The sequence below is a fragment of the Oncorhynchus mykiss genome, chromosome 26, assembly GCF_057628025.1.
Source record: "Oncorhynchus mykiss isolate SJ-2025 chromosome 26, ASM5762802v1, whole genome shotgun sequence".
NCBI classification, from domain to species: Eukaryota; Metazoa; Chordata; class Actinopteri; order Salmoniformes; family Salmonidae; genus Oncorhynchus; species Oncorhynchus mykiss.
Window position 1 is genome coordinate 29,137,348 of NC_143047.1, and position 24,129 is coordinate 29,161,476.

At 42.2% G+C, this 24,129-nt stretch overlaps 2 protein-coding genes across 4 annotated transcripts in view; both read left to right on the forward strand.

The window, feature by feature from the left end:
* LOC100135793 (matrix metalloproteinase-2) overlaps positions 1-4,633 on the forward strand; it is a 30,109-nt gene extending 25,476 nt beyond the window's left edge. The window contains 3 exon segments of the mRNA NM_001124189.1: positions 1,463-1,622; positions 2,036-2,145; positions 3,595-4,633. Of these exon segments, the coding sequence (NP_001117661.1) occupies positions 1,463-1,622; positions 2,036-2,145; positions 3,595-3,701 (377 nt within the window). The 3' untranslated portion in view covers positions 3,702-4,633.
* Positions 4,634-5,514: 881 nt separating this feature from the next.
* Positions 5,515-17,199, forward strand: LOC110506748 (lysophosphatidylcholine acyltransferase 2). 3 transcript variants are annotated; one of them, XM_021586592.3, is made up of 13 exons: positions 5,515-6,114; positions 6,634-6,776; positions 8,885-9,102; positions 10,320-10,432; positions 11,643-11,703; positions 12,985-13,078; positions 13,364-13,418; positions 13,613-13,695; positions 13,792-13,917; positions 14,176-14,329; positions 14,748-14,846; positions 15,153-15,294; positions 15,693-17,199. In XM_021586592.3, exons 1-13 carry the CDS (start codon positions 6,004-6,006, stop codon positions 15,866-15,868), a joined length of 1,575 nt encoding a protein of 524 aa, XP_021442267.1. In that variant the 5' UTR covers positions 5,515-6,003; the 3' UTR covers positions 15,869-17,199. The 3 variants fall into 3 exon arrangements, 2 of the variants coding, with proteins under 2 accessions (XP_021442267.1, XP_090078770.1); XR_016492314.1 differs by lacking the exon at positions 14,176-14,329; XM_090222644.1 differs by lacking the exon at positions 11,643-11,703 and having other exon boundaries at positions 5,981-6,114.
* The last annotated feature ends 6,930 nt before the right edge of the window (positions 17,200-24,129 follow it).

Genomic DNA, 24,129 nt, shown 5'->3' on the forward strand with positions numbered 1-24,129 from the left:
CTGAGATGGGCTGTCTGTCCCCACCCTGAGATGGGCTGTCTGTCCCCACCCTGAGATGGGCTGTCTGTCCCCACCCTGAGATGGACTGTCTGTCCCCACCCTGAGATGGGCTGTCTGTCCCCACCCTGAGCGTTGATTCATCATGCAGAGGCCATAGAATAGCCAGATTTAGAAATTGCTAATAATTTAACAATTCCATTTCACGCCATGCTGTTTATCTAAATAATTTATTATAATTTACTGGTTTCTCACAGTTACTGTATTTATCCTGGGAAAAGGGAGTGGTAAATCTCGGTAACCGGTTTCTCACAGTTACTGTATTTATCCTGGGAAAAGAGAGTGGTAAATCTCAGTAACCGGTTTCTCAGTTACTGTATTTATCCTGGGAAAAGGGAGTGGTAAATCTCGGTAACCGGTTTCTCACAGTTACTGTATTTATCCTGGGAAAAGAGAGTGGTAAATCTCAGTAACCGGTTTCTCAGTTACTGTATTTATCCTGGGAAAAGGGAGTGGTAAATCTCGGTAACCGGTTTCTCAGTTACTGTATTTATCCTGGGAAAAGGGAGTGGTAAATCTCAGTAACCGGTTTCTCAGTTACTGTATTTATCCTGGGAAAAGGGAGTGGTAAATCTCAGTAACCGGTTTCTCAGTTACTGTATTTATCCTGGGAAAAGGGAGTGGTAAATCTCAGTAACCGGTTTCCCACCATTCAACCCTAATACATACATACAGTTTTTTGGTATGTATGAATGGGAGAGTATGTAGATTAGTTGTCATTCACTGTTGATACCCAGGAGAACAATCCAGGATTGCACGCTTGCATATATGCATTTCATTTTTGTGCTTATTGACTTGATCAGAAAAACACACAATGACATTTTAATGTCTGTTTCCTCTCTCTATCACCGTTAAACGGTTGTGACAATTTCCAGTAAATAACATCCTATTTCTAAGAAGTTCACCGTTAGGAGAATCATAAGTGTGTCTTTTAGTATTTCAGTCAAGTAAACTGCTAGTATGTGGTTTGGACATTTTGGACATTAGTACTGTAAGTAGTTATTAGTGGTTTATAATGCATGCCATGCATTGTAGAAGCATGCCATTCTCCTTTAGAAAAGCTCCATGAAATCAGAGCCCTTCCAAAACATAGTGTCTCTATTTAAGAGGATGAATGCTTGGCCTTGTAGAACAGAACCATTTATTTTCCATCCAGCCCTTCAATTGTAAAGCTAGGAGTCACATTTCCTCAATCATTTATCCAGTCCTCCCTAACCACAAGATATGATCAAATGTTAGCCTGGCCCCAGATCTGTTTGTGCTGTCTTTCTAACTCCTATGATCATTGTCTCTGTGGCTAATGAAAAGGTAAGAGTTTAGAGAAACTCTATCCTCACAAACCCTTCCCTGTGAGCATCTTGACCTGTGCTCATTTGCCATCTCTCCCCTCCTCTCTCTCATATAGGCAATGAGATGTGGATCTTCAATGCAGACCAGATAGAGAAAGGCTACCCCAAGAGGATCTCCTCTATAGGCCTGCCCACAGACCTGAAAGGCATTGACGCAGCCTTCTCCTTTGGAAAGAGCCAGAAGACCTACCTGTTCGCTGGAGACCAGTTCTGGAGGTGAGTCACCACAACACAACCCCTATCAAAGCCTGTGTCTGATCCACTCAGGATTGTAGCGATGACATCGCTATAGAATTAGAATTACTTTAAAATCTAATTCTATAGACGTCACTGTGTGTTGATGTGTTGGTGTGCTGCTGTGCTGAGCCATGTCTGCTTTTAATGAGAGACCTTAGCTTCCAATGGACTGTTAAAACAGCTCACTCTGCTCTTACCTAATACAGGGATAATGTAAGATACTGTTGCTGTATGTACTTAACTCTTGCATGACTGCTGTGATTTGTCAACCAAAACGGCCCAATCTTCTCATACCTAACAGACTAACATAGTATTATGTACTTAACATAGCATCATGTACTCATGACTAAACATTGATATCATGGCCTCTGTGTGTCATCATGCCCCTCCAGGTACAATGAAGCCAAGAAAAAGATGGACCCTGGCTTCCCCAAGCTCATCGCTGACTCCTGGAACGGAATCCCAGACGGCATTGACTCTGCCTTTAGTCTGAATGGCATCGGTAAGCATACTAGAATACAATACTGTATAATAGATACTTTATTGAACATCACTTAGAGTGACATCACCACACACACAGAGCAGGGGGGATAGAGGTAGAGAAGGAGACAGAGAGGGGGGAGGGATATAGAGAGAGATACTCACTGGACACAGACATCAATTCAACGTCTATTCCACTTTGGTTCAATGTAATTTCATTGATCTGACGTGGAAACAATGTTGCTTCAACCAGTGTGTGCCCAGTGGGATATCTACTGAAGAGAGAAATAGAGAGAGAGATGTCAACTGGAGAGGTAGCTGGGGCCTGTGTGAACATGGAGGGAGCACTGCTTCCTGCTTCAGTCTGAGCTGTACTGACACACCACTGGCTGCAGGCTTACATTCCTGACAGTTAGAACCCAACCTGACGCCGCCAGTCCTCTTATTATGAACTGGCACCTGGCCTTAAAGCTGGAATCCTTAGTGGTGAAACTGCCACGTCTGTTTAGATATTACAACAAAGACGTTACTTAAAACAACCAAAACTGTTTTATTCACTCTGACATTATTGCACTGCACATCATTGCACGCCCGATAGGCAGGAGGAGAGAGAGCAAGGAGAGGGGGCAGAAGCAGGAGGAGAGAGAGTAGAGGCAGGAGGAGAGAGAGTAGAGGCAGGAGGAGAGAGAGTAGAGGCAGGAGGAGAGAGAGTAGAGGCAGGAGGAGAGAGAGTAGAGGCAGGAGGAGAGAGAGTAGAGGCAGGAGGAGAGAGAGTAGAGGCAGGGGGAGAGAGAGTAGAGGCAGGGGGAGAGAGAGTAGAGGCAGGGGGAGAGAGAGTAGAGGCAGGGGGAGAGAGAGTAGAGGCAGGGGGAGAGAGAGTAGAGGCAGAAGGAGAGAGAGTAGAGGCAGAAGGAGAGAGAGTAGAGGCAGGAGGAGAGCGAGAGCAAGGAGAGAAAGTAGAGGTAGGAGGTGAGAGAGAGCAAGGAGAGAGAGTAGAGGCAGGAGGAGAGAATAGAGAGAGGAGGAAGTAGAGAGCAAGCAGCGAGAGTAGTATAATATAGGAGGTAAATCTTACGTCTATGGCAGTTAACCAGGGTTTTTTTATACCCTTGCTTCTGACACACATATACTATACATCACACACCGCGCTTCCCGACTAAGAAACAGTGTTTGATAGAGCCAGCCTGTGCTGCTTCACAGAGGTACCTCTGTCTTCATTCTAATTAGCCTGAGCTCCTCCACCGCTGATTCCTGATTGGGTGTTTTTACTGAGGAGACGAGTGACATCATCATGTCCTCTTCCTCTGGCTTCTAAGCTTCTAGGGGACATATTTTACACTAACTCACATTTTCCCTTCTAGTGTGTAAGGCCTCGTGGCTTGCTCAAGGTGAAATTAGATGTATATTTGATGCACTGAATGTGATGATTTTGATGTACCTTGTCTCTCATCATAATGTTTGTGTTTTCCAGATTACACCTACTTCTTCAAAGGTGCCCACTACTTCAAAATGGATGACAGTAGCCTGAAGATCGTCAAACTGGGCGAGATTACAAAGGACTGGCTGGGTTGTCACTAAGCAACAGTGAGACGCATAGACGTTGGCTAAGCTCTCAGCAGACTGATTCCCCCATCCCTATCCAACCAGCCTATCCTGCACCCTAGCCTAGAAACTAAAGACACCCTCTAACACACCGTGGGACCATCTACACAGGCTGAACATAGGCAACAGGATTTTGTATTATGTTACTGTGTGATATTATCAGTTTCTATGTTATGATGATGCAGATTTACTTGGATCTCTCCACCTCGTTGTTTGTTATTAGAAACTCAGACATCCGGTATGTCCACACTACATAGAGACAGGCAGTGTTGTACTGGAAGATATTCTCCTATATAAATGTAGCTTCACCTGAGCAGTATTGCATCATCTGGAGAATGAATGCTGTCTATATTTACTGCTATGTCTGCATTCTAGAGACTACATGATACTGCAATAGAATGAGAAATCGTCAATAGCAATTACAGTGTTGTGGAATACATTTGAAAATATGAATTTGCACAATATGTCTGGACAGATAATGGTGCTTATAGAAAATGCTTATTTGCATGAGCCTATATTTGATGTGCAGTTTTTCTACATTCTTTTCAGACTATTTTCAGAAGTAAGTACTTATAGACACACCTTATTCTTCAAATAGGGCTAGCACTTTGTATTAGACTATACAGGGGTACTGCACAAATATGGAGACCAAATTCTCCATTTTGTAGGATCTGTCTATTGTTTCACTGATGGTACAGGGAGATGAAAGGCATGGACTGCCTAGAGACTATCTGGTTTGTTGCATGATGGAGTCATGACAAGAGAAGTACCACAGAAGTATTGTGTAATAATCTTTTTCTATTGTTGTTTTGATACTAGTCATTTTGTTTTGATTCGTATGCTTTTTTATAATGTTTTGTGCAATGTGTCATTCTCTGTCTGTAAAATAATAAAGATGGATGGTCAATACATGTTGTGTGTGTGTGAGTGTGAGAGAAAAGCCCTTGATGTTTCTTACCAGATAGGACTGTCACACTAGATATGACTATGCCTTTCTGTAGCCTACTAGCACACAATTTGTAATCAGTAAATTAATAGTTTATAAATAGGTGTAGTTCTAAAACGTTTTTTTCTCAAGTACACTTCATACTGTACATTTGTATTCCGGTCCTTGTTGAGCCGTTCTGAGGGCCCTTACATACAGTACCTCTGTGGTCAATGTAAATGCCATATTTGACTAACAGGTGACATCTTGTGGATGGATGAAGGTCTGAAAAACGCTTTTCTGTGGTTTTTATTATTGAGCAGAGCATGTCATCACGCAGCCACAGTATGTATGCCTTTGCACTTTGAGATATGACTTTGTTTATTTCATACAAATGAACACAACAATTTCACCCCAATTGCTAAACTGTGAAAATAAACCTCAATAACGTCCTATTCTTCTATGGGTATTTCTGTGTTTTATTTTCTTTAGGCCCTGTATATAGTCTATAGAATGCCACCCTAATCTTGTAAAGTTGCTTCAAAATTATACATTTTGTAATTCAACACCATTTATTTCAGTCAATCAATTTCAATGTAAGGGGCTTTATTGGCATGGTGTGCAAATAGTTAAAGTACAAAATGGAAAATAAATCAACGTAAATATAGGTTGTATTTAAAATGGTGTTTGTTCTTCACTGGTTGTCCTTGTGGCAACAGGTCACAAATCTTGCTGCTGTGATGGTACACTGTGTTTTCGAATTCTTTGTGTGTCAGTGAAATCTGAAGGAAATATGTGTCTCTAATATGATCATACATTTGGAGGTTAGGAAGTCCCGCTCCGTTTCCAACTCATTTTGTGTGCACATAGCCTGTCTTCTCTTGAGAGGTCTGCCTCCGGCGACCTTTCTCAATAGCAATGCTATGCTCCGTGAGTCTGTACAGCGTGCATAGTCAAAGATTTCCTTAATTTTAGGTCAGTCAAAGTGGTCAGTTATTCTGCCACGGTGTACTCTGTTTAGGCTCAAATCGCATTCTAGTTTGTTCTGTTATTTTGTAAATTCTTTCCAATGTGTCAAGTAATTGTATTTGTGGTTTCACCCCACCACTGCTCACCAGGCAAAAGGTTACAATCCCACGTAAACCCAGTGCAGTAGGTGGGGCCTAAAAGTAATCGGAGGCAGAGTGCCAGATCACTCTCGTCCTCACTCTACGGTTGTTGTGAACGATGTTATCGCAACATTCGGAGAGCGAACAGAATTAGCAAGATTCGAATCGAGGAAGTGGGGTGATTGCAGAACTACTGTGCAATTCTAAAGCTTCTTGACGCCATACCGCGACCCGAGCGAGAAGAATGACTCCCCGGAGAGTGTTCGCGTTACCCAGGCAGCAATCCCTGTTTCTTCCGGCCGTCCTTAATCCTTTTGTGCAGGAGGTGAAATTGGCAAAGGCTGACATTATTAAAGTGAGTATAAAATGTAAAATAAATAAATTAACTCATTCATTTATCGGTCACGGAACTGGGGTTGGTTATCAAACGTAAACAGTTTTACTCCACTACCCACCGATGAGCGCAGCCGGGTGGTTGTCCTCTATAGCTCCTCGGCTGTCTGTGTGTCTGGTGGTGCGTGACTATAGCATACAGTACAGGTACATAGCTAATCTAAACCGATAAAACCCTGACAATCCTTTTGTAATGCCTTGTTATTGTGTAACACAAACAATGGAGGCATTTATTTACACTCTAGAAATTCCTCCAACCACGTGAATTTCTAGAATGAAAAGTCTATAACGTGCGTATCCCTTGGTCAATGGTTGTATCGTTGCGCATTATATATGTTGGTTAGGAAATGTGTGTTTTAAAATGGCTCTTTAAAGTCATTTCAGTGGCATGAAGTCAGTAACCTTAACACGTTGTAGATCTGTAAAAAAAAAAATTTTTAAACTGGTGTGTGTGTGAAATTTTTTTACTCTCTTTTTGCAGTGTGTATTCCGGGGAATCTTCCTGGTACCTATCCGTGCCATCTTCCTGACTCTGGTTCTCATGGTAACATGGCCTGTTGCTGTCATAACAACATTCTTGCACCCGCTCAAAGGAGCAGTGGCACCCATGACCGGATGGAGACGGTAAATATACTGCAAAACACCATCCTGTGCCACTACTGGTCTGTATGTATAACTAGATTTCAACTATGCATCCACTATGAGTACTTTTGTCATTAGTTCCAGAGGATGTACAGAGCATTGTTGTTTATGACTTAAGTAGTTAGGCCTATTTGCAGTAACACGGTAACAGAGTTTTGAGAAAGGAAAGAAGATGAGCTAGCTGGTGTTTTGGACAATACAGACAATATCTAATGAATACAGCTTCAGCTACACAGAACGAGCTGATGTAGGCTACAGTCCTTAACAGCTTGACAGTTCGTTTTTAGTTGAGGATGAACAAGAGTTAAACTAGTGTGAAATTACGTAGTTGTTACTCCTCCCTCCTTCCTGCGTTTCTCAATGTGTGAAAATCCCACAGCTCTTGATGTGCACTTCCACATTAACAGTACTGCACAAACATTACAAACCATCATTATTTTACCAAATGTTGCATGTGCACTGTGTTTTTGTTCAATTTTCTTCTGAAATTGTTCAAAGTAGTCATTGTGCATATAGTTCTGTGGTTTGTTTAAAGTGAAAATATGTATATTTTTGGGCAACGGTCCAAATTCACGTAGAAATATGAGTTATAGATCTATCATTCTACATGAAAGCAAGTATAGGAATCGGTAAATCTGTTCTGTGTGCACTATTTCTATGTTTCCCGTAAATTTTTGTTTTTTAGTGTTTTACTTTCGGTTTTGTACACCAGTTTCAAACAGCTGAAAAAACAATTATTTTGATTATGGAAACTATTTCACAGAGGTTTCGATGGTACAATTATTCTCTACACTATACTAGCTTATTTTGTCACATAAACTGAAATTAGGCTAGCTATTCGTTTTAGCAACCAGGAAATGGCGTAGACATTCCTGCATAGTGCAACTTTAACTTTGCAGTCTTTGTTGTTGCTTGACCTAGATTTGAAAGTGAAAAATCTGTCTCAGCATCACTCTGTTACCATGGAATTGCCCCTATACATCAAGAGCTGTGGGATTTTCACACACTGAGAAATGCAGGAAGGAGGGAGGAGTAACAACTATGCAATTTCACACTAGTTCTTGTTCATCCTCAACTAAAAATGAACTGTCAAGCTGTTAAAAGGAATGTAGCCTACATAAGCCCTTTCTGTGTGTTTATTTATTTGTTTTTATTTAACAAAACAAGTCAGCTAAGAGCAGATTCTTATTTAAAATGATGGCCTACCAAGAGGCAAAAGGCCTCCTGCAGGGACAGGGGCTGGGATATAAAATACAAAGTAGGACAAAACACATCACGAGAAGAGAGACACCACAACACTACGTAAAGAGAGACCTAAGACAGCGACACATGACAATGCAGCATGGTAGTAACACAACATGACAACAACACGATAGCGACACAACATGGCAGCAGCACGACATGGTAGCAGCACAAACATGGTACAAACATTATTAGGCACAGAAAACAGCACAAAGGGCAAGAAGGAGGAGACAGCAATACATGATGCAAAGCAGCCACAAGTCTCAGTAAGTGTAAACGATTGAGTCTTTGAATGCAGAGATGGAGATAAAACTGTCCAGTTTGAGTGTAGCTGAAGCAGTCTTCATTAGATCTTGTCTGTATCGAACTAAACACTATCTACCTCTTCTTCTTTATTTCCTCAGAACGGAGGGGGTCATAGAGATATGTTGCATGAGGCCTAAAGCAACACATGATAAATAAACCAAATGTGTTCTTCTGTGACTCAAAAGCAGCCCACTTCCCTCTCTCTTTGATTGTATGTGTTGATATGACCACAGCTACATGCAGCTGCTGGTTGTTTATCGCTCGCGTTCAGGTCTGTTTTATTTGATAGTTGATAACACTAACTAGCTGATGAACATGTAGCAACAACTTAGTACAGTACTACTGACCATCAAAAGGCTAAGTTGAGGCCCTGACAACACACAGATCTATGTTGACTGTAATATTGGTCCATTCAGATGTAGGCTATATGTATCCATGTTCAGTGTCTCTAGGTGAATATTCCTGACAGTGTACAACTGTTAGTTTAATCTGTATAGTTTCATGCTAAATCTCTGTTGATGTTTGACTCTCTGGTTCCCCAGGTTCATGTGTCGGCATGTGATGGCTTTCCTGGGGAGGTCCTACTACTTCTTCATGGGCTTCAGGGTGGTGGTGAAGGGCCAGCAGGTGAGCAGTGCAGAGGCCCCCATTCTGGTTGTGGCCCCACACTCCACCTTCTTTGATGGCATTGTGTGCATCGTAGCAGGCCTGCCCTCCACTGTGTCCCGCACTGAGAACCTCGCCACTCCTATATTCGGCAGTGAGTGTTGTTTCTTTCTGTTGTTTTTTAGTAGAGGGATTTTTTGTTTTAGAGTGTGTGTTTGTGAGTCAGCAGTAAGTGTATGTTTGTGAGTCAGCACTAAGTGTGTGTGTGGGTCTGTCAACGATAAGTGTGTGTGGGTCTGTCAACGATAAGTGTGTGTGGGTCTGTCAACGATAAGTGTGTGTGGGTCTGTCAGCGATAAGTGTGTGTGGGTCTGTCAACGATAAGTGTGTGTGGGTCTGTCAGCGATAAGTGTGTGTGGGTCTGTCAACGATAAGTGTGTGTGGGTCTGTCAGCGATAAGTGTGTGTGGGTCTGTCAGCGATAAGTGTGGGTATTTGTGCTGATTCTGTTTGCAGATTTAATATCCGTTAGTGTTTATCTGATGTGTGTGTTTCCTCTCTCCAGGGTTACAGGCCTCCAGCCTCTAATGGTGTGTGTTAGTGCTGAGCGATTAACTGACATGTTTAAACAACTAATTGACCAACAGTGGTTCAATTATTTAATTTCCATTAAAAACAATACATTTATTCTGTGAGCTCAATGCGTACATTGCACACATTCTCGTACATTCTCTAGAGATAAATCAGATCCAGCCTGAACTGTGTGATGTTGTAGTTTCCAACAGGTCAATATTATACATAGTTTAGTGCATAAAACATGGTAATTAACTACAATGACCATCATCTATTGTGCATCTGCTTGTCCGGTCTGTGTTTATTTTACGCCTGCAACGGAAGACAGAAGAATGCGAGATCGTGAGGTGATATAGAGAGCAGATGTTGCTTTGTGCAGTATCTCTAACTAAAAATACATGATCTTAGGGATTGATAGTTGGTATTCAGCAGTCATAAAGTATGCCTTATTTACTTTGAAGAACTACAAAATAGTGATATTGTCAGACAGCATAGGTAGCAACTCTATAGAGAGGAAAAAAATAATAATAAAGTCATCAAATAAAACAGATGTAATATACACAACTGCAATATTTTATTAAAGTAATGTGAATAAATGATGGTTAATAAGTGATAAGCAGTAATGTGCAGTCACTACCATCATGGGACTTTTATTAATTGTTTTAACAGCATTCAATCCACATAATGCATAGTGCATTTAATCTTTTAAAAAAGAATCGTATTCGAAACACTAAAAAACTCGAATTGCTCAGCACTAGTGTGTGAGTTTATCTGATGTGTCTTTCCTTTCTCCATCCAGGGTTTGTGCGGTGTCTCCAGCCGGTGCTGGTCTCCAGACAGGACCCAGACTCCCGTAAGAACACCATTATGGAGATAGACAGCAGAGCCAAGTCTGGAGGCCGCTGGCCACAGGTCTGTGGCATGCATAAACAAACACACAGTCTTGAATAACCTTGTGGGGACACACAATTCAGTCCCATTCAAAATCATATTTTCCCTAACCCCTAACTCTAACCCTAGCTCCTAACCCTCAACCTAATTCTAACACTAATTCTGACCTTAACCCTAAACCCCCCATAAATACCATTTGATCTTGTGGGGCCTAACCAACTGGGGTCCATTTTTTATTTTTTTGGTTACTATTCATGTCGGGGACTTCTGTTCCCCACAAGTATTGTTGAACACATACACATACACACACATACACAGCCATTTGACATTTTTTATCATAATTTATCATGTCTCGTCTAGCTTGTCAACTTCCTCTCACGTGGCCTCCAGGGTGGCGCAGTGGTTAAGGTTGTACAACTGTGCCATCAGAGTCCCTGGGTTCGCGCCCAGGCTCTGTCGTAACCGGCCGCGACCGGGAGGTCCGTGGGGTGACGCACAATTGGCCTAGCGTCGTCCGGGTTAGGGAGGGACATCAGTAGTGATGTCATTGTCTCATCGCGCACCAGCGACTCCTGTGGCGGGCCGGGCGCAGTGCGCGCTAACCAAGGTTGCCAGGTGCACGGCCTCCGACACATTGGTGCGGCTGGCTTCTGGGTTGGATGCGCGCTGTGTTAAGAAGCAGTGCGGCTGGTTGGGTTGTGTATCGGAGGACGCATGACATTCAGCCTTCGTCTCTCCCGAGCCCATACGGGAGTTGTAGCAATGAGACAAGATAGTTGCTACTACAACAACTGGATACCATGAAATTGGGGAGAAAAAGGGGTAAAAAAAAAAAAAAAAAAAACTTCCTCTCACGTGACATATCCTTTCGAACACAATTTATGCGGCTTCTTCTTTGTGACAGAAATTCTGCTTCATTCAGCATAAAATGAAACACTGGACTAGATCCATCTACATTGTCAGTGGTGGTAACCTAGTGGTTAGAGCATTGGGCCAGTAACCGAAAGGTTGCTGGATCAAATCAGCGAGCTGACAAGGTAAAAATCTGTCGTTCTGCCACTGAGCAAGGCAGTTAACCCACTGTTCCCTGGGTAACAAAGACGTGGATTTGATTAAGGCAACCGCCCCGCACCTCTCTGATTCAGAGGGATTAGGTTAAATGCTTGTTCAGTTGTACAACTGAAATGTATCTCCCTTTCCTAAAATAAACATTTAGTTATTTATGTTCCAGATCCTGGTCTTCCCTGAGGGAACTTGTACAAATCGCTCATGTCTCATCACTTTCAAACAAGGTAGGTTGAACTTCACTACCATGTTTGTTTTTAAATAGGAGTAGAAACACCTTTGTGTGGATCCAAGGAATCAACCAAACAGTGTACTGTTGATAGGGTATGAAAATCATGTGGGACCCTACAATGTCCATGTTGTATTCCCACTTAACAGGCTGGTTGTCATTTGTTTATAGTGGAGACAGACAGTGTGCTGGAAGAGACACACAGTACCATCCACACTAGTGGTGTCATTTACTTAATGCAAATTCACTCGTAAACTAATGGCAGAGATAGTGCCATCATACGGTTGCAGAATGGTGTTCATTTAGCTTCTTTCTGGGGTGCTTGTGTAACCGGTGTGAAATGACTAGCTAGTTAGCTGTGCATGCCAGTAGAGTTTCAATCAGTGACTTCACCCGCTCTGAGACCTTGAAGTAGTTGTTTCCTTTGCTCTGCAAGGGCTGTGGCTTTTGTGGAGCGAAAGGTAATGATGCCTCGAGAGTGACTGTAGTCGATGTGTGCAGAGGGTTCCTGGTTCAAGCCCAGGCTGGGGTGAGGAGCGGGACGGAAGTAACACTGTTACAATTATTTTGACACAACACCTCTTCATTTACTCCCAGTATGCTACATGCTATCTGCCTCATTGTGTGGTCAGTCACCTGATGCACACTCAATGGGCATCTCCAGAGTGAAGGGGCCTGAGTGAATCCATAACATCCTGAAACAGAACAGTAGCCATAGCGACATGGAATAGATTGCACGATGTGATAATTAACTTCAGAAGGAAATGACTGACTGATCATCTTCACTCAATACCAAGAACTAGGCTATTAGGATCTGAGGGAATTATACAGTAGCAATTGCTATGGTTCAATCCTAAAGCTGTAAACCTGAGAATGCATCTAATAATCAATGCAAATAACATCATACAAGACCATCAATTACACTCTATGGCATGTTACAGTTTTTGCATAGACATTTGCATCTAACTGAATTACTTTGTTCTACTACAGTGCCAATAGCCAAACCAACAGACCTAATACTAGTGGCTTCCTTACAGTACTGATTGGTATATTGATCAGGGTTTGAATCCAGCTTCAGGTCTTGTTATTGGTTGGATGTGTACTGTGGGTAAATTAGTTGTCATCGGCTGCACTCTGTCCAATTAGTAGGCTGTCTGTGCTCCTGTGTTTGCACATATAGGTTGTGTGTGTGTGTGTGTGTGTGTGTGCTCATTAAGTTAGAATAGTAGTCAGTGCTGGAGGTCAGTAGGGTCTCACTCCGTCCCTCTCTCCCCGTCAGGTGCCTTCGTCCCTGGGGTCCCGGTGCAGCCTGTGGTCATGAGATATCCCAACAGACTGGACACTGTGACTTGGACTTGGCAAGGCTTCAGCTCGTAAGTCTGCAGTGCACTCAGTGGATTACAATCATCAGTGTTGCCTCAACGCTTCGACGCTACATGTCCCCTGTTGTTTTCTGTACCGTGTCTCACATTGCAACTATGTTCCTGTGACTTCTCCTCATGGGCCATAGTTAGGCCTCAAACTCTGGGAATAGAGATTTTCATTGTTGAGCGATGAATTGTTTTTCAGTTTAGTGGGCTTACATTTCAATCTTGTATGGGATTACCGTTATGCCCTTTGAATAGAGGTGATGATGATTTGTGGTGATGTTCTTTCAGGAGAACCCTGCTGCTTCTCACTCTGTCTCAGCTCTACACCAATGTAGAGATAGAGGTTAGTATTAACACACTACACAGGAATACTTACTTAGAAAGCCAAGAGATAATGACTTCATAACACGTTCATTAACAGTACTTATGTGTTATGTATGGCTTGTGAATGTATTATAAAGACCTTATCTAGGTAGCCCTCTAGTTAGCCTGTACTTCCTGGTTAGTCCCTGTTTTGACCTTTGCCCTCTCCTCCAGTTTCTTCCTCCAGTTACCCCTACTGAGGAGGAAAAGAAAAGACCTGTGCTGTTCGCCAGAACAGTACGAAATGTTATGGCCCAGTAAGTGTGTGTGTGAATGGTATTACAGCATTTAATAATATCTTCCTTATGTATATTCTTACCCATCTCTTCAATTCTATCCCTATGTGTGTGCAGGGCCCTGGGTGTGCCAGTGACGGACCACACATATGAGGACTGTAGACTGATGATCTCGGCTGGGGAGCTCACCCTGCCAATGGAGGCTGGTCTAGTGGAGTTCACTAAGATCAGCCAAAAACTTGAGTAAGACTGGCTCCTCTACCGCTCTAATACTGTTCTATTGCCACTGTGGCAACACACTATGTACTGTTATGTACTGTTGTGTCACCCACTGGCAAGCTCCACACTGAAGTAACACTGCCTTACACAATACTGCTTTATTTGGCCAACTGCTACATCGGCAATTGGTAATAGTTGGACACACACAGACCTACACTCTCTTCCGCCCCTGAGTAAGTCCTTGTGTCCTGCCCTCCTCCTTTCCTCCCCGGTCCCCCTCAGCCTGAAGTGGGACAATGTGAAGAAGGAGCTAGAGGGCTTTGCAGCTGTGGCCTGCTCCTGTAAAGGAGGCCGCATCACCATCCAGGAGTTCGCCAGCTTCCTCAAGCTGCCCATCAGCCCCGCCCTGCAGGAGCTGTTTGCTCTATTTGACAGGGTGAGAGCCAGTCACATCTAGTTCGGTTCAATCTCTCTTCTAGGCTTTCCTAGGTTGTGTTGGACTGGTGCAAGCTTGGCTGGAGGAAGTCTACACCATATATCTTACAACATTCCTTTGAAATCCACAAAGGGAAGTGTATGACTACACTATTCTTTCGAAGCGTAGAGAATCAGACCACAGCCATTCTGTCTGTTCTCTCCAACCTGTGACTGGATGGGCTAAGTAACCAAGGATTTAGTATGCTGTCCCCCACTGCTTTGTTCATAGAGAGGGTAAACAAACTGTCTGAAGAAATAAAGGAACCATTGTTCATCTTGGCAAAACATACTGTATTTGTAGAGTATTGTTGTCCACTGAATGCAATGTGTAGTCTGGCTTTGTTAACTGATACGTAGCTGTCACTCTGTCTCTCTAGGATGGAGATGGCACCATTGACTTCAGAGAGTATGTCATCGGTGTAACCATCTTATGTCGGCCAGCTAACACCGAAGAGGTCCTCCGCACAGCTTTCCAGGTTCGGCCAAAAAAAACCTGCTTGTTGCGAATGTTGCCGTGTCACATTTAGCTGTACAACACATGACATTGGGGCGTTGGAACATAGCTGACGCAGAATGTGTCTACCCAAGGTTTGGAAGCAATAGAGGAGCACTCAGTGGCTATGATAAAGTCAAATACGTGGGGGGGGGTACTGTATTTTGTGGTTGTCTGAGGGGAAGATGAAGTAGGTTTGAAAGCCACACGGTCATAAGAGCAGTCTCGATTTCAATAATCAAGCCTATGTGTTGTCATTACTTAACTAATTGTCTCCCTCTCCTCTCAGCTGTTTGACACTGACGAGGACCAAAGAATCACTCATGAAGAGTTCTCCTCCATGCTTCGCTCTGCTCTAGGCGTGTGTGACCTCAACGTCTCCAAACTCTTTAAGGAGATAGATACAGACAGCTCTGAATTCATCACTTTCTGTAAGTAGACCCTTGTGAAGGTCAAAGGTTATCTGAAGTGGAGGACTCCAGCATGAACTAAAGGCAGCTGGCCGGGTTGAGCCTTGGATCTCTCCATTCTAGAAATATAGAAAGAAATACCATATGGATTTGAAAGTGGGATATTAATATTTGTATAGTTTTTGTTATCCTTTAGTTTTAATTTCCACAGGAAATTAACATTACTTTCACCAAAAGTAGGCCATTTTAAACAACAACTTGGTGGAATTTTGTTTGAATTTTTATGATGTAACAGAATTGCTTCTTTAGTCACTGATCCTCTCTGAAACTGAACTCCAGTTTTGTGAGCATTGATAATATACCAGATATTCTACTGTAAGTTCTGATTTGATCCTCTGTCTCTCCATTTCCCTCTCCAGCCGAGTTCCAGGCGTTTGCCCTGAACCACCCAGAGTATGCCAAGCTGTTCACCACCTATCTGGAGCTCCAGCGGTACCAGGCCCTCCAGGGGGTGGAGTCAGAATTCTCCTCCACCAATCACGTCTCCTCTGAGGACAACCAGGAAGAGAGCATCTCTGACAAGAAGGACGACTAAGTCTGAGGCAGAGACTGTCGATGTGTTTGAGAGCATTACCATACATTTTGTTCAGTAGCTGATCACGTACTGAGCAAACTGACTGATCTACTGTTAATTATACAGTTATTTAAGATCCAAGGTGATTTGTTGATCAAGTCTGCAGTTGTCGATCTAGATCATGTACAGAGACGGAACTCTTTTTGAGCTCTCAGTTGAATACACAGAGAGACGAACTACTGAGTCTGATGAACGACAACAGGATATTTTCTATTGCACTGATTTTAGAGAACTGGAACCTCATTTTGACCTCATAGGAAATAGTATGATGTATGTTTAAATTAATGTTTCTTTTTTGCGAAAATAAATATATTTTTTGCTAAAATTCTTTCTATGATTTTTTTTTTAGTGCCTTAAAAAGATTTGTAAGCGAGGTTTGTAAGAGCTATTGTTTGTGTTTCTGTACAGATGGGGTGGAATCATAGACTTCCAAGTATATTTTTTCAGATCCTTGTTTATGGCAGTAATGTGGTCATAGGAAGGTTGAACATTATACGGATATCCACTTAATCCTAACGCTTTTAGGAAGTTGCTCATAGCAATGTTGAACTTTTTGCCAATGTTTTTTGTAGATACCCCTGCTGATTTTGATTTAAGGCATCCCATTGTTTTGTCATAGTTTTGCCTCTTCAGATGAAAACTACCTAGTGCCAGCCCATAATGTATGTAAATGACCTGGATACCCTTCTGAGATGACTGTATCCTGTACTCTTTAATGTGTCTACCTGTTCTGTTTTCCACAGAGTTTCCTTGAAGATAACTGGAAAGGCTGCCAAACGTTGCTTTTGTATGAGTTGAAAGTCTTTAATGTATGACTGGATTGCAGGAAACGTCATTAATACCCGCTTTTTCTAATGATATCAACCCAATCTGGCAACCCAGTAAAGGAACAATAATACAAGCTATAAGGATACATGCTGTGCTTTACAGTTTTTCCACTGCTCAGGGACACACACTGTAAGTAGTGCTGCTGTATAATTAGCTAAAGGTTTTGCTCTGCATCTGTTTCTATTTGCATTTCCATTGAAGAGTGATGTTGCTGAGGCAGCAGTGGAACCTTATGGCTTTAGCCAAACTAAAGCCCAAGCATCTATTGAAAAATAAGGCAATTTGTGAGCAAAAAGGCAAGTGTGCCTTGTAATACAACAGTGTATTCCAAGGGGGTATGTATGGTTTCAAGTTAACTAGCGTGCATTGTTGTTTATTTAGCAGAGTGCGTTGTTGCAATTCTGTTAATTTTTGTGAACACAGCAAACTTAATTTTTTTGCAATAAAATCCAGTACAATTTTAACTCTTCGATGACTTGTATTTTATAGCTTTTAAACTTCTGTAATTAGTATTTTTGCTTTCAACTGTCTTGTTCTAATTATGTGTATTCTCCCTGTTAGTGTACTTACTTGTGTGTATGTAAATGTATGGTTGTTTGACTCAGTTGATTCGAGCTTGGCATGAGAAACTCTGAGGTTGGGGGTTCAATTCCTGTAGGGATCACATACTATACCTGTGTGCACGCATTTCACTGTAAATCCCTTTGTATAAAAAGTGTCTGCTGGATGGCATATATATACTAAACAAAAATATAAACACAACATGCAACAATTTTAAAGATTTTACTGAGTTACATTTCATATTAGGAAATCAGTCAATTTAAATAAATGTATTAGGCCCTAATCTGTGGATTCCACATGACTGGGCAGGGGTGCAGCCATGGGTGAGCCTGTGAGGGCATAGGGCCAGAATTGGAGGTCCTGGGCTGGCGTGGTTACACGTGGTCTGCAGTGAGGCCGGTTGGACATACTACCAAATGATCTAAAACGACATTGGTAGAGAAATTAACATTCAATTCTCTGATGGCAGCCCTGGTGGCAGTCAGCATGCCAAATTGTATTTTTTATTTTTTATTTATTTCACCTTTATTTAACCAGGTAGGCCAGTTGAGAACACCTTTATTTAACCAGGTAGGCTAGTTGAGAACACCTTTATTTAACCAGGTAGGCCAGTTGAGAACACCTTTATTTAACCAGGTAGGCCAGTTGAGAACACCTTTATTTAACCAGGTAGGCTAGTTGAGAACACCTTTATTTAACCAGGTAGGCCAGTTGAGAACACCTTTATTTAACCAGGTAGGCTAGTTGAGAACACCTTTATTTAACCAGGTAGGCCAGTTGAGAACACCTTTATTTAACCAGGTAGGCTAGTTGAGAACACCTTTATTTAACCAGGTAGGCCAGTTGAGAACACCTTTATTTAACCAGGTAGGCCAGTTGAGAACACCTTTATTTAACCAGGTAGGCTAGTTGAGAACACCTTTATTTAACCAGGTAGGCCAGTTGAGAACACCTTTATTTAACCAGGTAGGCCAGTTGAGAACACCTTTATTTAACCAGGTAGGCCAGTTGAGAACACCTTTATTTAACCAGGTAGGCCAGTTGAGAACACCTTTATTTAACCAGGTAGGCTAGTTGAGAACACCTTTATTTAACCAGGTAGGCCAGTTGAGAACACCTTTATTTAACCAGGTAGGCCAGTTGAGAACACCTTTATTTAACCAGGTAGGCCAGTTGAGAACACCTTTATTTAACCAGGTAGGCTAGTTGAGAACACCTTTATTTAACCAGGTAGGCTAGTTGAGAACAAGTTCTCATTTACAACTGTGACCTGGCCAAGATAAGGCATAGCAGTGTGAACAGACAACACAGAGTTACACATGGAGTAAACAATTAACAAGTCAATAACACAGTAGAAAAAAGGGGAGTCTATATACATTGTGTGCAAAAGGCATGAGAAGGTAGGCGAATAATTACAATTATGCAGATTAACACGAGTGATAAATGATCAGATGGTTATGTACAGGTAGAGATATTGGTGTGCAAAAGAGCAGAAAAATAAATAAATAAAAACAGTATGGGGATGAGGTAGGTGAAAATGGGTGGGCTATTTACCAATAGATTATGTACAGCTGCAGCTGTAATGAACTCTCCCTCAAAACTTGAGACATCTGTGGCATTGTGTTTTGTGACAAAACTACACATTTTAAAGTGGCCTTTTATTGTCCCCAGCACAAGGTGCACCTGTGTAATGATCATGTTCTTTAATCAGTTTATTGATATGCCACATCGGTCAGGTGTAAAGGAAAAAATGCTCAATAACAGGGATGTAAACAAATTTGTGCACAAAATTTGAGAAAAATATGGAGCATTTCTGGGATTTTTTTTGTCACCTCATTAAACATGGGACCAACACTTTACATGCTGCATTTGTATTTCTGTTCAGTGGTTTATCTGCATGTTCTGTTCTGTAACCCACCACCAGGTGACAGAAGTCATCCACTTGACCAGCGTCATCCCTCTCTCCAAGGGAAGAGGATAGGAGTTGAACAAGCCAATTGGAAGCTGGGGATGATTACATTTCTTATTGTATGATGGCCACGGAATGATTGTGGCTATAATTTAGATTCGGTGTCAGCAGAGGTGGTGCAGTGCACATCTACAAAATGCTTTCTTTTAGCTTTTGTTACTTGATTCTTTCTTACTACATTCTGTAACGGTTTTCTTGGTGTGATGTAGAGGCGGACCAAAACGCAGCGTGGTTGTTATTCATTGTTCTTTAATAAAGAAACAATACATGAATAAACTAACAAAACAACAAACGTGAGAAAACCTAAACCAGTCCTATCTGGTGCAGAAACAGGAACAATCACCCACAAAACCCAACACCAAACAGGCTACCTAAATATGGTTCCCAATCAGAGACATTGACTAACACCTGCCTCTGATTGAGAACCATATCAGGCCAAACATAGAACTAGACAAACTAGACATGTAACATAGAATGCCCACTCAGATCACACCCTGACCAACCAAAACATAGAAACATACAAAGCAAACTATGGTCAGGGTGTGACACATTCATTGTAAACTCGGAGACAAATACAACTTTTGAACCCCATGGTGGAGATAGTGATGTATGTATCACACAATTGCTGCGTTTACACAGGCAACCCAGCTAATATTTTTTTCACTAATTGTTATTTTGAGCAATCAGATCAGCACTGCTGTATTTATTTATATATATTTTTAACTAGGCAGGTCAGTTAATAACAAATTATTATTTTACAATGACAGCCTAACCTTGCCAAACCCTCCCCTAATCCGGACGACGCCGGCCAATTGTGCGCCCGCTATGGGACTCCCGATAACGGTCGGTTGTGATACAGCCCCGGATAGAATCAGAGTCTGTAGTGACGCCTCTAGCACTGAGATGCAATGCCTTAGACCGCTGCACCACTCAGGAGCCCAAAGGGGAGCTGATGTGAAAAGATCTGATGTGATTGGTCAACAGATCAATTGGTAAAAAAAAAGTTATCTGAATTGGGCTGGCTGTGTAGACGCAGCCAAACTGGCACAACATCTTTTCACTGGCATCTATTTACCAACATGCATTTTAGTTAACTATTTCAATTTCATTTTTACTTGTGTCCAGATTACCACAATAAATACATAACTGAGAGTTTTTACCTATTGGATAGCTATGATGTTGATACCATTGATACCTTATTAATTGCTCTTCTTTTCCCACAGTCAGGGGCATTAGTTAGCTCTGTGTAGTTTGTTTTTTACTCTCTTCTTTTCCCACAGTCAGGGGCATTAGTTAGCTCTGTGTAGTTTGTTTTTTACTCTCTTCTTTTCCCACAGTCAGGGGCATTAGTTAGCTCTGTGTAGTTTGTTTTTTACTCTCTTCTTTTCCCACAGTCAGGGGCATTAGTTAGCTCTGTGTAGTTTGTTTTTTACTCTCTTCTTTTCCCACAGTCAGGGGCATTAGTTAGCTCTGTGTAGTTTTGTTTTTTACTCTCTTCTTTTCCCACAGTCAGGGGCATTAGTTAGCTCTGTGTAGTTTGTTTTTTACTCTCTTCTTTTCCCACAGTCAGGGGCATTAGTTAGCTCTGTGTAGTTTGTTTTTTACTCTCTTCTTTTCCCACAGTCAGGGGCATTAGTTAGCTCTGTGTAGTTTTGTTTTTTACTCTCTTCTTTTCCCACAGTCAGGGGCATTAGTTAGCTCTGTGTAGTTTGTTTTTTACTCTCTTCTTTTCCCACAGTCAGAGGCATTAGTTAGCTCTGTGTAGTTTGTTTTTTACTCTCTTATTTTCCCACAGTCAGGGACATTAGTTAGCTCTGTGTAGTTTGTTTTTTACTCTCTTCTTTCTGTGTAAGTCTCTTAGTTGACTATGGACCCAAAAATTATTTTCTGAAGAATTGTCCCTCAGAAAAGAAGGGGATTTAAATGAATGGGATTTAAACCTAACCGCAGCAGAAAATCTAATAGTTTATGAAAGAAAAGTATAGCATTGATTACCATTCTCTAAGATCTGGCCTAAGGAGGATAAAGTCTATCCAATTACCTTTGGCTGCCACCATCGTTAGCTTGTTTTACTGAGATGCCAAACACAGGGACAATGGCTGCCATGCAGTGAGACGGTCCTAATTAGAGGCTGCTGGCTGGGTATGCTAATACCGCCAATGTAAAACCTCTACTAGGGTAATACCTCTCCTCTCAACTAAAGCTGTTTTACCAATCTCTTCTGTGGGATTTTTACGTTTTTAAATTGATTAATTTCACCTTTATTTATCCAGGTAGGCCAGTTGAGAACAAGTTCTCATTTACAACTGCGACCTGGCCAAGATAAAGCAAAGCAGTGCGACAAAAACAACAACACAGAGTTACACATAAACAAATGTACAGTCAATAACACAATAGAAAAATATATGTACAGTGTGTGCAAATGTAGAAGAGTAGGGAGGTAAGGCAATAAATAGGCCATAGAGGCGAATTAATTACAATTTAGCATTAACACTGGAATGATAGATGTGCAGATGATGATGTGCAAGTAGAGATACTGGGGTGCAAAAGAACAAGAAAATAAATAACAATATGGGGATGAGGTAGTTGGGTGTGCTATTTACAGATTGGCTGTGTACAGGTACAGTGCTCTGACAGCTGATGCTTAAAGTTAGAGAGGGAGATATAAGTCTCCAGCGTCAGTGATTTTTGCAGTTCGTTCCAGTCATTGGCAGCAGAGAACTGGAAGGAAAGGCGGACAAAGTAAGTGTTGACTTTGGGGATGACCAGTGAGATATACCTGCTGGAGCGAGTGCTACGGATGGGTGTTGCTATGGTGACCAGTGAGCTGAGATAAGGCGGAGCTTTACCTAGCAAAGACTTATAGATGACGTGGAGCCAGTGGGTCTGACGAAGAATATGTAGCGAGGGTCAGCCGAACAAGACCATACAGGTCGCAGTGGTGGGTAGTATATGGGTCTTTGGTGACAAAACGGATGGCACTGTGATAGACTACATCCAGTTTGCTGAGTGTTGGAGGCTATTTTGTAAATGGCATCGCCGAAGTCATGGATCGGTAGGATAGTCCGTTTTTCGAGGATATGTTTGGCAGCATGAGTGAAGGAGGCTTTGTTGCAAAATAGGAATTTTGGATTGGAGATGCTTAATGTGAGTCTGGAAGGAGAGGGGTATGTGGAGAGTGACTGTCTCTTCATTTCCTCTTAAAAAATCTGAGTGTTGCTCCATCTCCAACCTGTCTCAGTTTCAGGCTTGCGTCCCAAATGACACCCTATTACCTATGTAGTGCACTACTCTTGACCAGAGCCCTGTGGGCCCTGATCAAAAGTAGTGCACTTTATAGAATATGGTACCATTTGTGTCAGGCAGCCACATTCTGCTGCCAGTACAGTGAAGGCAAAGGAAGGCTCCCAGCCTAGAAAAGGCTGCTGTAAAACGTGTCATATATATTATCTGTTTGGACCATAGATTGTAAGTTTGGACCAGCCAGAGACAGATAGAGTAGGTTTTCTTCCATTCAAAGTTTGTCTCTATCTGGAATAGTTATTACTAGCTAGCATGACGACAGTCAGAGACAAAAAATCCACTTTATCCTAGTTAAGTACTACAGTATCCTGTTGCTGTTAGGTAGTCTGTTGCTGTGTGCCTGGCACACAAGGCTGGCCTTTTTGTCTCTCTAGGCTATTAAAACATGCTGCCTCCTTTTCACATCTAAATCCCAGAGTTTGAGTACGGTAAACTAAGGTAGTCAGGGAAGGACAGGTTAATACCCGATCCATCAAAGGGCCAACACATACCCTAACTGACTGACTCTGCACCTGTTGGATGGACAGGGCAAGCTCCAACTGGGCTCTGGCCAAGCTTCCTATTGACTCATTCAAGGACTCTTGTCTCCCCTGCAATTCTCCAGGTCGTTGCTGTATAAGAGAATGTTCTCAGCTCAATTGACCAGTTAAAATAAGAGTTAAATTAGACAGAACTGGTGAGAATATGCAAAATTGCTTGAATTTCAGTAGAATTACTTGAATTGGCTGACAGGTGTTTAGGATTAGAATCATATATTGTTTGAGGGGCGTTTAGGTGGTTTATGCAGGGTGTGCAGATAGTTTTGTCACAAAGGTCGTCAGGGAAATGACCGGACCAAGGTGCAGCGTTGTGAGCAAACATTTATTTTTATTATGAATGACGCCAACAAAAACATGAAACAACAAACATGACCATGAAGCTTCCTAAGGCTATAAGTATGATGCCCAATCAGAGACAACGATAGACAGCTGTCCCTGATTGAGAAGTTTATGCAGGGTGTGCAGGTAGTTTATGCAGGGTGTGCAGGTAGTTTATGCAGGGTGTGCAGGTAGTTTATGCAGGGTGTGCAGGTAGTTTATGCAGGGTGTGCAGGTAGTTTATGCAGGGTGTGCAGGTAGTTTATGCAGGGTGTGCAGGTAGTTTATGCAGGGTGTGCAGGTAGTTTATGCAGGGTGTGCAGGTAGTTTATGCAGGGTGTGCAGGTAGTTTATGCAGGGTGTGCAGGTAGTTTATGCAGGGTGTGCAGGTAGTTTATGCAGGGTGTGCAGGTAGTTTATGCAGGGTGTTCAGGTAGTTTATGCAGGGTGTGCAGGTAGTTTATGCAGGGTGTGCAGGTAGTTTATGCAGGGTGTGCAGGTAGTTTGTGCAGGGTGTGCAGGTAGTTTGTGCAGGGTGTGCAGGTAGTTTATGCAGGGTGTGCAGGTAGTTTATGCAGGGTGTGCAGGTAGTTTGTGCAGGGTGTGCAGGTAGTTTATGCAGCGTGTGCAGGTAGTTTATGCAGGGTGTGCAGGTAGTTTATGCAGGGTGTGCAAGTAGTTTATGCAGGGTGTGCCGGTAGTTT